This window comes from Manis pentadactyla, chromosome 10, assembly GCF_030020395.1.
Source record: "Manis pentadactyla isolate mManPen7 chromosome 10, mManPen7.hap1, whole genome shotgun sequence".
Classification (NCBI taxonomy): domain Eukaryota; kingdom Metazoa; phylum Chordata; class Mammalia; order Pholidota; family Manidae; genus Manis; species Manis pentadactyla.
In genome coordinates, this window is record NC_080028.1 from 45,595,577 (window position 1) to 45,609,526 (window position 13,950).

General features: G+C 37.6%; 1 protein-coding gene across 1 annotated transcript; it reads right to left on the bottom strand.

Moving 5' to 3' along the window:
* Positions 1-11,926: 11,926 nt before the first annotated feature.
* LOC130685172 (olfactory receptor 6C2-like) lies at positions 11,927-12,862 on the bottom strand. Its single transcript, XM_057508350.1, has one exon. It carries the CDS (start codon positions 12,860-12,862, stop codon positions 11,927-11,929), a length of 936 nt encoding a protein of 311 aa, XP_057364333.1.
* Between the last annotated feature and the right edge of the window lie 1,088 nt (positions 12,863-13,950).

Sequence of the window (13,950 nt, forward strand, 5' to 3'; positions counted from 1 at the left end):
AAAGGAATTTCGTTGTCTTTTATAATTTCATTATTTATTGGTTGAAGAGCACCCAAAAATATATTTTCATCAAATAATTATTGTTTTGCACATAGAATGTGTCTAATAAAAAGATTGTATTTTATTGTCTCCAAGGACACAATTTCCACTGTTGCCTCTGTTTGGTATTTTGCAAAAATTCAATGCATATTGGATTCATTAGTTATGCTTGAACGTTGGTCATGAAGGACCCTTTATTAACCAATACAGAGAACTCCTGTATATCCATAAGATTATGAAATAATAAAATATTCATATTACTTTACTATATCAAAATCTATCTTTGCCCAGAGAAATCAGAAATCATCTCTTTCAAAATGCTCTAAAACTCACCTTCCGTTTCTCAGACACTTAAAATAAATGACATTATTTCACCTTTGAGATATAAGAAATTGTTTCTTAGGTTTAAAACTGAATAGAATCTCCAACAAGATTTGGTTGGCAACCTAGAGGGCATCATCTGCAAAAAAAAAATCTCTGAATGTGTATGTCTCCATGAGGGGACATTGTGCACATATTTGAATATTTGATACCATCTATATACAGTTTCATCTTTAGAATCATCACAATTACACAGTCAACTAAAGCTATGGTTATCTTCCATAAGAGTATCTTCTTGTTGGTAACTTCAGTTTCTTTCTCCATACAGCATTCTAGTTCCTTAGTCTTTGTAAAATAACAGATATATCTACTTAAAAACTATAGATGGCAGAAAAAAGATGGTGGTGTAGAAAGGCAAGGCAAAAACCTCCTCCCAAAATCACATAGAACACAAAAATACAGCAAATATAACCAGGCCCAAAACCAACCTGAAGACTGCAGAACTGACCACCCACATCTGGGGAAGAAGAGAAGACCCTGTAGAAAGGGTAAAATGACAAAGTCATGATCTGATGGGACCCACACCTTCCTCCCACCCCTGCCCACAGGAAGGAGGAATAGGAATAGAATGGGGAGGGAGTGAAAGCCCAGAATTCTGAACACCTCGCCCTGGAGATTTTCTTTGGGAACAAAGCCCACATTGCATGGTGCCCTGGTGATCGATGGGGCTAGACAACAGTGTTGTCCAAGCTAAACAAGTTAGGAGCCCTCAAGAGCTTCAGATGCTCCATTCCACTCACTGGCAACACATCCCAGAGACTACTTGCAGTGGCACATGTTAGTGATGATGGTGATGGTGGTTTTGGTGGTGGTGATTTTGGTGATTGTGATGGTAATTTTGGTGGTGGTGATGGTGATTTTGGTGATGGTGATGATGGTGGAAAAGAAACTGAAATTACCAAACAAGAAGATACTCTTATGGAAGATAATCATTCAGACTTTTTTTTTTGCAGCAGATAATGCTCTCCAGGTTGCCAACAGACTCTCAAATGTTACTCCCAGGTAGGAAGGGGGAGATTCCAAAGCCTGCTCAGCCCTATTTTGGGTCATCTGGGAAGCTGCATGCAAGAACAAGCCCTGAAAGCTCTTTTCTCCCAGAAGGCACTTTCCTATTCACCAGCATCCCCGCCATCACAGCAGGCCAGGTGGAGGGCATCTCCTCCGCCACAGCCAGTGCACATGCACAGCCCAGCCCCAAGAGCTCTTTCCTTCTGGCAGGCGCTGGTCTTGCTCACCTGTTCCCCATCATTGTGGCAGTCTGGAAGGAAAGCTGCTCCACCCAGAGCAGCTCAAAAGAGTATTCTCCCCACTTCTGCAATCACCTGACAGCCCACACAGACCACCTGAAATCAGAAGATGCTGAGAAAAGCAAGACATGCCACACCCACATCATGCCAGCAGCTGGGGCTCCTGCCCAGGAAATTGGCTTATGGGTACTAGAGGGGACCTTCTACACAAATCTATTATCACATAAGAAACACTAAAAAAAAATGATGAGATAGAGGAATTTGGACCAAACAAAAATTTAAGAAAAAACATGAGAAATTGGGCTTAGTTAAACTGAAATCACCTATCTTCTTGATAAAGATTTCGAAGTAAAAGTCCTAAACATGTTATCAGAGCAACAGAGAAATATTCAAGATGTCAGGGAGGATTTCAACAAAGAGATTGAAATTTTGAAAAATACAATATCTGAAATGAAACATACAATGCAGGGATTTAAAAGTAGATAAGATGAGGAAGAGATGGCAAGTGAAATAGAAATTAGAGAACAGGAAAACAAAGAAGGTGAGGAACAGAGAGATAAAAGGATCTCAAGGAATGAAAGAATAATAAGAGAACTGTGCAATGAATCTAAATGGAAAAATATTCGCATTGTAGGAGTACCAGAAGAAGAGAAAGAGAAAGGGATATAAACTGTTTTTGAGAAAATAATTGCTGAAAACTTCCCCAATCTGGGGAAGGAAATAGTCACTCAGGTCATGGAAGTGCAGTGATCATCCAACACAAGGAAAGCTAGGAAGGCAACACCAAGACATATAATACTTAAAATGCCAAAGATACGGACAAGGAGAGAGAATTGATAGCAGCCAGAGAGAGGAAAAATATCACTTATAAAGAAAAGCCCATCAGACTATCAGCAGACCTCTCAGCAGAAAGCTTACATGCCGGAAGGGATCATATATCTAATTCAATGAAACAGAAGGGCCTTGAAACAAGAATGCTCTACCCAGAAAGATTATCATTTAAATTTAAAGCAGAGATTAAACAATCTCCAGATAAGCAAAAGTTGACCAAATTCACCACAATCAAACCATTTCTACAAGATCTCCTAAAGGCACTGCTCTAGATGGAAATGCTCCTTAAAGCTAAACAGTTGTCATCAGAGAAAATAAACCCACAGAAAAGCAAGCAGACCAATTAATTATGAAGCAAATATAAAATTAAGTCAATTACTCATGAAGTTAGTCAAGGGATACACAAAGAGGGAAGAATATGACAGCCAATATATAAAGAGTGTAGGAGGAAGAAGATGAAAGGAGAGGGAAGAAAAAGAACCTTTAGACTGTGTTTGAAATAGGGCAATAAGAGATTTAAGAGAGACTATTAGTTAATAAGGAGGCTATCCTTGAACTTTGTTAACCACAAATCTAAAGCCTACAGTGGCAACAAGTACGTATCTATTGATAATCACCCTAAATGTAAATGGACCGAATGAACCAATCAAAAGACACAGAGTTGCAGAATGGATTAAAAAACAAGACCCACCTATATGCTGCCTACAAGAGACTCATTTCAAACCCAAAGATATACACAGATTAAAAGTGAAGGGATGGAAAAAGATATTTCATGCAAATAACAGGGAGAAAAAAGGCAGGAGTAGCTGTACTTATATCAGAAAAAAGAAATTTCAAAATAATAAAGTAACAAGAGACAAACAAGGACATTACATAATAAAGGGGTCAGTACAACAGGAGCATATAACCATTATAAATATCTATGCGCCCAACAGAGGAGCACCTAAATATGTGAAACAAACACTAACAGAACTAAAGGGGGAAATAGAATAAAACACATTCATTTTTAGGAGACTTTAACACACCACTCACACCAAAAGACAGATCAACCAGACAGAAAATAAGTAAGGAGACAGAGGCACTGAACAATACATTAGAAAAGATTGACCTAACAGACATATAGAGAACGCTCCACCTAAAAGCAGCAGGGTACACATTCTTCTCAAGTGCTCATGGAACATTTTCCAGAAGAGAGCACATACCAGGTGGTAAAAAGAGCCTCAATAAATTTAAAAAGATTGATATTGTACCAACCAGCTTCTCATACCAGAAAGGTATGAAACTAGAAATAAATTATGCAAAGAAAACAAAAAAGCCCACAAATGCATGGAGGCTTAACAACATGCTCCTAAATAAGCAATGGATCAATGGCCAAATAAAGAGAGAGATGGAGCAATATCTGGAAACAAATGAAAACAACAGCTCAAGAGCCCAAAACCTGTGGGATGCAGTGAGTGCAGTTAGAAGAGGAAAGTATATAGCAATACAGGTTTATCTCAAAAGATAAGAACAATCACAAATGAACGTTCTAAACTCACAATTAATGAAACTAGAAAAAGAAGAACAAATGAGGCCCAATGTCGGTAGAAGGAGGGACATAATAAAGATTGGAGCAGAAATAAAAATAATTAAGAAGAATAAAATAATAGAATCAATGAAACCAGGAGCTGCTTCTTTGAGAAAATAAACAAAATAGATAACCCCTAGCCAGACTTACCAAAAAAAAAAAAAAGAGAGTGTAAACACATAAATAGAAGCAGAAATGAAAAAGAAAAAATCACCTTGGACACCACAGAAATACAAAGAAGGTAATACAATTAATTATTACGTGCCAAAAAATTGGACAACCTAGAAGAAATGGACAACTTTCTAAAAAAATACAACCTTCCAAATCTGACCCAGAAGAAACAGAAAATCTGAACAGACCAAATACCAGCAATGAAATCAAATTGGTAATCAAATATTACTTAAGTACAAAACTCCTGGACCAAATGGCTTCACAGCTAAATTTTATCAAACATTTTAAGAAGAACTAATACTCATCCTTCTTCAAGTTTTCCATAAAGTAACAGAGGAGGGAATACTTCCAAACTCATTCTATGAGACCAGCATCACTCTAATAACAAAACAAGGCAAAGACACCACAAATAAAATTGCAGACCAATATCCCTGATGAACATAGACACAAAAATCCTCAACAAAATATTAGCAAACCAAATTAAAAAATACATCAAAAAGATAATCCATAATTACCAAATAGGATTTATTCTAGGGATGCAAGGGTGGTACAATATTTGAAAATCCATCAATATCATCCACCACATCAACAAAAAGGACAAAATATTACATGACCATCTTAATGGGTGCTGAAAAGCATTTAACAAAATTCAACATCCATTCATGATAAAAACTCTCAAAAAATGGGTATGGAAGGTAAGTACCTCAACATAATAAAGGCCATATATGACAAACCCACAGCCAACATCATACTTAACAGTGAAAAGCTGAAAGCTTTAGCACTAAGATCAGGAAGAAGGATGTTCACTCTCACCATTTTTATTCAACATACTATTAGAGGTCTTAACCAGGTCAATCAGACAACACAAAGAAATAAAAGGCATCCAAATTGGTAAGGAAGAAGTTAAACTGTCACTGTTCACAGATGACATGATATTATACATAGATAATCCTAGACTCCACCAAAAATCTATTATAATTAATAATTGAATTCAGCAAAGTTCCAGGATTCACCATGGGAATGAGAAATCTGGTGCCCCATACAGATCCCCCATCTATCTTTGGATACCTACTGACTATTCTTGCCCCCGACATAGGGCGACACTTAAGTGAGGCTACTCATACTGTAACAGATCTGGGGGCAGCTGAAACAATAAGAGGATGGAAGGAAGTACAGGCCAGGACTGAAGGAGAGGTGCAAAGAGCCCTGTGAAGGTCTCGAAGACCCACATGTGGGTTGAGTTGATAAAGGCCAGGGTAGTGAAAGAAAAAATTGATGGGCATCCTTATAGGAACTTGGTAGAACTGTATCAACAATTAAAGCCAGAGAAGCAGGTCCAGCTGCTGAGGTCCCTGACATGGAAGCCAGAGGCAAATCTCCATGTTCAGCCTGTGTCCCTGCAAGAATTCCTGGAGAGCAGTACTCAGGCTCCACCGAGGTCCTCGTCCCCACAGGATGATGATTGGGCATCACAGTTTGAGGGAGGGAGGGTCCAGACCCCCACTTTGGGGTACATGGTGGGGACGGAGGCCACGTGTACTATTAACAATTTCATTGGTACCCCATGAATGTGCTATGTGTTTTGGCACTGGTGGACACAAGAGCTGAATTTTCTCTGATTTTTGGCAACCCTGAGTGATTTCCTTGGACTCCTGCTGTGATAGATGGCTATGGGGTAAGGCAATTAGAATGAAGGAAGCCCAAATCCTATTGGGAAAAGTGTATTTACCCCCAAAGGAGTATACTGTGTACATTTCTTCCATCTCTTAATATATATTGGGTTTGATATTCTGCAGGGCCTGTGGTTATAGGCCACTGTAGGTCAGTTCAGATTGAATGTATGTATGGTAAAGGCAGCTGTAGGGGAACATGTTAAGCACCCCCCTATAGAATTGCTGTACCTCAGAGGGTCACAAATATTAAGTAATATAAATTACATGGGGGACACAAGGAAATTGGAGAACTTCTACAGGAGTTGGAGAAGGTGGGCATCATAATGCCCAATCATAGTCCTTTTAATTTCGAAGTGTGGCCAGTGAAAAGGCCAGACGGCTCCTGGCGTACGACCGTGAATTACAGGGAATTGAATAAAGTCACACCCTCTTTGTATGCTGCTTTCCCCTCTATAGCAGCCCTTATGGACACACTCAGTCATGAATTAGGAATGTATCATTATGTTGTGGACCTTGCTAATGCTTTCTTCTCTACTGACATAGCACAGGAAAGTCATGAGCAGTTTGCCTTCACTTGGGAAGGCTGGCGGTGGACATTCACTGTCCTGCCACTGGATTACCTCCACAGTCCCACCGTTTGTCATAGACTTGTAGCCCAACTTGGCCACATGGAAGAAACTGCAAACAGTGTGGCTGTATCACTACATTGATGATATCATGCTTGTGTCTGATTCTCTTGCAGGTTTAGAAGGGGCAGTTCCTAGACTGCAACAACTACAGGAGGAAGGATGGGATGTGAACAGCACCAAACGTCAGGGACATGGTTTGTCAGTAAAGTTCCTGGGGTTTGTCTGGTTGGGTAAAATTAAAGTGTTCACATAAGCAGTCATAGACAAGGTCCAGGCTTTCCTTATCCCTACCATTGTGGAAGTTTTAGAAGAGTTTTTGGGTCTTTTGGACGACTGGACAGTGTTTATCCCATACTTGGCACAAATTCTGAAGCCCTTATACCAGTTGGTGTGAAAGGGCATCAGGTGGGACTGAGATGAAACATGTGCAGCTGCTTTTACTGCTACTACATGAGCATTAAAGTTTAAAGGCCTTGAATGGAATAGATTCATCAGGACCCTATGAGCTAGATGTTCATGTAACCAAAGATATTTATGGATGGGGCCTTTGGCAGCAGCTTGAACAGACATGCCAGCCTATTGGATTATGGTCACAACTATGGAAAGGAGCAGAGGCCTGGTACACCATGATAGAGAAGCAACTGGCTGCTGGGTACCATGCCTTTCTGGCTATGGATTCCATCACTGAAAGAGCTCTGATGAAGGTAATAACCACCTATCTCATTGCGGGGTGTGTATGAGACTGGATCCAAAGGCCATGGAGTTATTGCTGTTGTCATTGTATGTTACTGATATGGTTACAATGCTCTAGTTTACTCGCACAAGGGCCATTGAGGAAGATGGGATGCAAATATAATTTCAGGTGAGATTTCTGGAGGGGCGTGCTGTGGGTAAAATTACGATTTTTCCAGAATCTCTCACATGGCCTTTCTGCATCAATAGGTGTTTCCAAGGGGTGGAGAGAAGTAGTCTATCTCCATATCCAGAGGTGATTAAAAGGGGAAGTGAGGGCATATTTGGACCAGAAAGTTTGGGCCGGTCCCTTTTTGCAGCCAAGTCATGAGAGACAGAGGTGAGCAGAAGTAGATGACTGCTTGGAAGCAATAAATGGGTTTCTTCCACTTTATTTCTCCCTTTGAATGATTTTGGCTTCAATGGTAATTTGCCTTGGTCTGGGAACTTATTTCTCTGTGGAATTTCAGAAAGGAAGAAGAGGATGCTTGTTTCAGGCATACTTCCCTTGGTCTCTAGACCTGTTTGTACTGAACTTTTTAGAATATAAAAATAAACATATTCACATTAATAAGGTAAGTCAAAGAACTGAGAAACCAATTGAAACATCTCAAAACTAATTGAAACTGATTGAAAGCAGTGTTCAAAACTGTAGCAATTTTGGTAACAATATGAATAGAATAGTATTAGATCATCACCCAAAGTATAAAATAAATATCCAAGAATCCATTCTGATATAAATCAATGATTGAAGAATTATGGAGAAGAGACAAATCTCCTGATAAATAAGAATTTCAAATAATTTATGTAGATACTCCATCCTAAGTTGGAGAAACTGACAAACACACTCTAAGTGACCCAGTTTAATAACAACAATCTTAAGTCAAGTTGATAGCGTGTATCCTTGACATAACTTGATAAAAATGCCACTTTCCCTCTGTGGTCTTCTTCCCAGTAGTATCAGACCAATTCCAACAGTGGGACATCCTATAAAGTACCTGACCAGTAACTCCTCAAAACCATTAAGGTCTTCAAACATAAGGGAAGTCTGAGAAATTGTCACAGTCAAGAGTAGTCTAAGGATACATGAAAATGAAATGTAGTGCAGTGTCCTAGCTGGGATCCTGGCATAGAAAAATATATGAGATGAAAACTAAGAAAATCTGAGTGAAGTATGGACTTTATTTAATAGCGACGTATTGCTATTGGTTAATTAGTTGTAACAAGGACATCATATTAATGAAAGATGTTAATAATGGAGGTAACATGGCATGTGATATATGGGGACCACATATCAGTTTTTCTGTAAGTCTAAAACTATTTTTCAAAGAATTAAGGACTATTAAAAAATAAATACAGTCCTGAAGATAAATGACAACTATTTGGTCCATACAGAAAAAGTCTTTGGCTACTTAAACGATGGATGCAAAAGAAAATTTAAGATCTGTTTTGCAGGCAGCTCAATACAGAATACCATTCAACTATAGTTTTCCTTCTCTCTTGTTTTCCTTAGACCGTGTTTGATGCTCCCATTGCAACTTTCTTACCAGTCTTTCTGGAATGTCAGTTAAACATCTATTTAAGTTTTGTTCCTGAAAATGGCAACAAAAGCCTTTATTAGTCCCTCAGATCCAGGACCCCCTGGGGAATGTATTGTTTGTCGGCACAATTGATCGCAAAGTGACTGCTCTAAAGAAAGGGAGAAAACTTTGTTACTTTGGATATTAAAAACCTCCAAAAACCAGTGTGCCTCTTATTCAGGTACTAGCTTTTCCTAGGAATAGAAGAGCTCTAGAAAATCTCTGACCTTCAACATGTTTTATTCACCATTTATAAATATTTGAATGTCTGTCCAATACTTTTCTATGAGGTATGGAAAATACAGCAAAGTAAATCTGCCTCAGAAAAATAATACAATATATAAAATACACAACCATGAAAAGTTGCTGCCAGAAATTGCACAAGGCAACATGTATTGACAAGCCAGTAAGTGGCGCAAATCATGTGTGGATTCAATATAGAAGGGAGATCCCTGTGATCAAGTGAAATAACAGTGTTTATGCTTTTATTATATGCTACAGATTATTTTATATTATATGCCTGGAAAAAATAGAATCAATTAAAAACCATATATTGCTATTGTCATCCATAAATTGTTATAAGTAATTAAGAATAACATACTGTCATTTTCATTCTTGTATTGCAAATAAAGGAACTGAGACATCAGAGCCCAAGACACAAAATTCATAGATAGAAAACCTGAGATTTGAACCCGGGTGATCTGGATCAAGAGTCCATGCATCTGACCAGAACACATTATTGCTTTCTATTCAGGCAGGCCCTGTGAGGAGAAAGAACTCTCCTGAGACCCAGAAAAGATTTAGAAAGGTGAAAAAGTAAGCAGGGAACACTTCTTACAGAAAACTAGACAAAAAATATGAATGAAACTGTGCTTCAAGACTCTTCCGATAAATCTATCTGGACAAAATAGTATTAGATCACTTGTGGAGTTTAAATCTGAATGACTGGAAATACACTGCTCTTGACACAAATAATTAACCAGAGAATCAGTATTGTATAAGTCTTCAATGCCATTTTTATTCAGATTATTTTGTCTATTTAGCTCTTTTACCTATACATTTTTTTGTTAAAGTATCGTTGATATACAATCTTATGAAGGTTTCACATGAACAACATTGTGGCTTCAGCATTCACCCATATTATCAAGTCCTCACCAATTCCCACACCTCACTAGTAGACACTGTCTATCATCATCAAGGTAAGATGCTGTAGAGTCATTACTTGTCTTCTCCGTGCTGGACTGCCTTCCGGATAGCCTACTGATACTGTGATTGTGAATTGTAGTGCCCCATAATCCCCTTCTCCATTAACACCCACCCTCCCCAAACCCTCCCCTTTGGTAACCACTAGTCACTTCTCAGAGTCTGTGAGTCTGCTGCTATTTTGTTCCTTCAGTTTTGTTTTGTTTTTAAAATCCACAAATGGGTGAAGTCATTTAATACTTGTTTCTCTCTGCCTGGCTTATCTCACTGAGCATAATACCCTTTAGCTCCATCCATGTTGCTGCAAATGGTATGATTTCTTTTTTTCTATGTCTGAATAACATTCCACAAACACAAACAGATGTTGGCTGTGAAATTACTACAGTAGTACAGTGTGTAGTATAGTCAATTCTATCCAGTTCTGATTTAACACAGCATCTTTATATTTGTTTGTTTCTCTGGTGCCATGTGTGGTCTGTGTTGGTCTGCAGAAGTTTTGGTAAATTTTAACTTTTTATAATAAGTTCATATTTTATAATAATAAGTGATAAAAACAGGCTACTATATATAATATATTTTATGCAGTCATGACATATATAAATTTTCCTTATTTTTTTCAATATTTCTAAGCAACATGTTTTGTCTGCAACATTTTTAAATTATTCACATGTCAAAAAATTTTCTAATACATTTATTTAAAAATTAGTGTGTAAGTGGACCTGCACAATCGAAACCCATGTTGTTCAAAAAGAATCAACTGTAGTTGTCTTAGCGAAGTTCAGAAATCTACAAGAAAACACAAAGAAACAATTCCACAAAATCAGGAAAACAGTACGTTAGCCAAATGAGTTTAACAGGGGGATAGCAGTTAAAAAGTACCATATACAAATTCTGGAGCTGAAGAATATAATCAATAAAATGAAAAATACAACAGTGAGCAATAGCACACTGGATAAAACAGAACAAAGACTCTGTGAAGCAGAAGACAGATCATTGTAAATTATCCAGAGGAAAACTAAAGGAAGAAGGATGAAAAAGAGTGAAGAAAGCCAACATAAACTATAGGATACCAGTGAGAGAAGCAGTTTATTCATTATTAGATTCCCAGAGGAGAAAAGAGGGAGAAAGATGTAAAAGGAAAGAAATGTTGGAAGGTTATTTAAAGAAGTAATGGCTGAAAATTTCCCAAAATTGTGGAAAATTTTGGACATCCAATTTCATGAATTTCATAATCCCTTCCTAATTTCAACCCAAAACAATCTTCTCCAAGAAACGTGATATAATAAACTATAAAATCAAAGATAGGAAAAATTTAAATGCAGCAGGAGAAAAAGAAAAACCCTCAGAATCAAGAGAACCCCTATAAGGCAACCAGTGGGTTTTTCAGCAAAAAAAAAGGATTTTAAAAATAAGACCCAACTATATACTACCTACAGACAATTGTGTCAGCTGCAACACTTTAGGCCCAAAACGAAAGAATGTAAAGAGATATTCCAGGCAGCTTTATATTTCTTGAAAATCAATGAACTTCTCTAAAAAAGGGAAAAGTCTTCGAAAAAGATTCTGTAGCAAGAAGTGGAAGTAGTGACATGTCCAGAGAGGTTTCCACATAAAAGACTAACATGATTCTATTACAAGGCCAAGAAGAGCTGCTTGGATTGCAAAGTAGTTAGAGATAGAAAGGGTCAGCAGTTACATGGGAATAGAAAAATGCTAGTTTACATAATGCTGTGGCCTTCAGCACTCTTTCTTAGACATTCTTCTCAACTCTCTTTAATGCCTGTCCACAGTGTCATTATTAAGACTTCATTTTCCATCTATATTCTGATGATATGTCATTTACTTAAAGTTTAATTCGCAGAATGCCGTTCTACTACTTCTTTAAATGAAATGCAAATCTTTTGATACAACCATGGAAAGACTGCTTTACTTGCTTATTTCTCAGGGTGTAAATGAAGGGGTTCAACAAAGGGGCAACAGATGAAGCGAGCAAAGAAACTACCTTATTAATGGCCGTTTCATCCTTAGCTGAAGGTTTGATGTAAATAACAATGCAGCTGCCATAGGTGATGGAAACTACAACCACATGGGAAGAACAGGTAGAAAAGGCCTTTTTCCTTTGCTGGGCAGATGGTAATCTTAGAATCATCCTAATAATGTATATGTAGGACAGAACCACACACATAAGGGTCATTATGAAGGTCAACACAGCACAGAGTAAAACCAGCTGCTCTATGAACCATGTATCTGAGCAGGAATTCTTCAGTATTGGAGAAGCATCACAGAAAAAATGGTCAATAACAGAGTCACAGAATTCCAGATTAAGGCTCAAAGAAAGGGGTGGAAGGATGATCAATAAGCCAGATGCCCAACAACTGAGGATGAGGTTCCTGCAGACTCTGCTGTTCATGATGGTCACGTAATGCAGGGGTTTGCAGATGGCCACATAGCGGTCATAGGACATCACAGCTAACAGAAAAAATTCCGTTGCTCCAAAGAGGACAACAAAAAAAATTTGACTGAAGCAGGCTTTGATGCTGATGGCCTTGTTCCCACTTAATATGCTGTGCAGGTATGTGGGGACACAGGATGTTGTGAATGAGATTTCTAAGAAAGAGAAATTTTGAAGAAAAAAATACATAGCTGTTTTTAAATGAGAATCCACCAAGATGAGCAAAATAATGGTCAGATTCCCAATTATACTTAACATGTATGTAGTAAGCATGAAGATAAAGACCAAAATCTCCAGTTGTGGGTCATTTGTCAGTCCCAGTATGATGAAGCTTGTTAATGTTGAATGGTTTCTCATCACAACTTCATCTATTGCCAGTCTTCACATAAAACTCACTGAATTAGGATCTAAGGAACAATGTCAAATATGACGTCTCTAATACTGACTATAAATTATAATTAAACCAGTCACACGTATTTCCTTCTATAACCCAGTAATTTATCTTTCATGAGGTGATACTCTAAACCCACTGAAGAGACAGTAGAAGACAGAAACAGTTTCTCTGGGTTCGTCATATCTCTGGCATCTCCTAGCTGAGCATCCTTGGACAAATCACTTAACCATTCTGTGCTCCCAGTTTCCCACTCTGTAAGAAAGGGTTAATTATCAACTACATCATAGAGTTACTGTGAATTTTTGATGACTTATGCCATGTGAAATGCTTATAATAGTACTAATGAAATAATAAGGAATGTACAGATATTGTTTTCTTATATTTTGAAGCCAATTTCTGATATCTCAAGAAGGAATTTAACTCTTCAGGTAGCATCTCTCCCTCTCTGTTTTGTGCATAATTTATTTCTTCTACTTTTCTATGTTATATCATCAGCATATGAATCTCCTTTTTCTCTATAAATTTTTAATAATCCTTCCCATTAAAGAGTGATGCTTCTATCTTATATTTTAGTATAGTTTCATATACTTGTCATGTAGTTTCCTCCTCAGGAACTTCTTAGTATGAATCTTCAAAAATACAATCAATTTTAACCAGTGAAGATGTAGAGAGGACCTAACACTGAGAGCAAACTGGAAAAATTTCAACCCATTTTTATCTCAAATTAACACCATTAATCATACCAATTCATGGAAAAGGAAGGACTAATACAAATTCTTATGAACACATTATCTAGCTGTATCCCCTCAGTCATGGTCCTAAAGGAGAACAGGAAGCACTGTAAGCAAATCCTGAACTCTTTTTAGTACTCTTATTTTTAAAGTGGTATGGAAAAAGCTGTGCTATTTTATATGTATTATAGAACTGAGACAATGAGAATATGCTGATAGTCAGGATTTTCAACAAGGGATTGGGAAGACCCATATGTAGAAAAACAAGCAGGTACTCTGAATGGATGGACTGGAATGGGCGTTATCAGTGAAAATTTTAA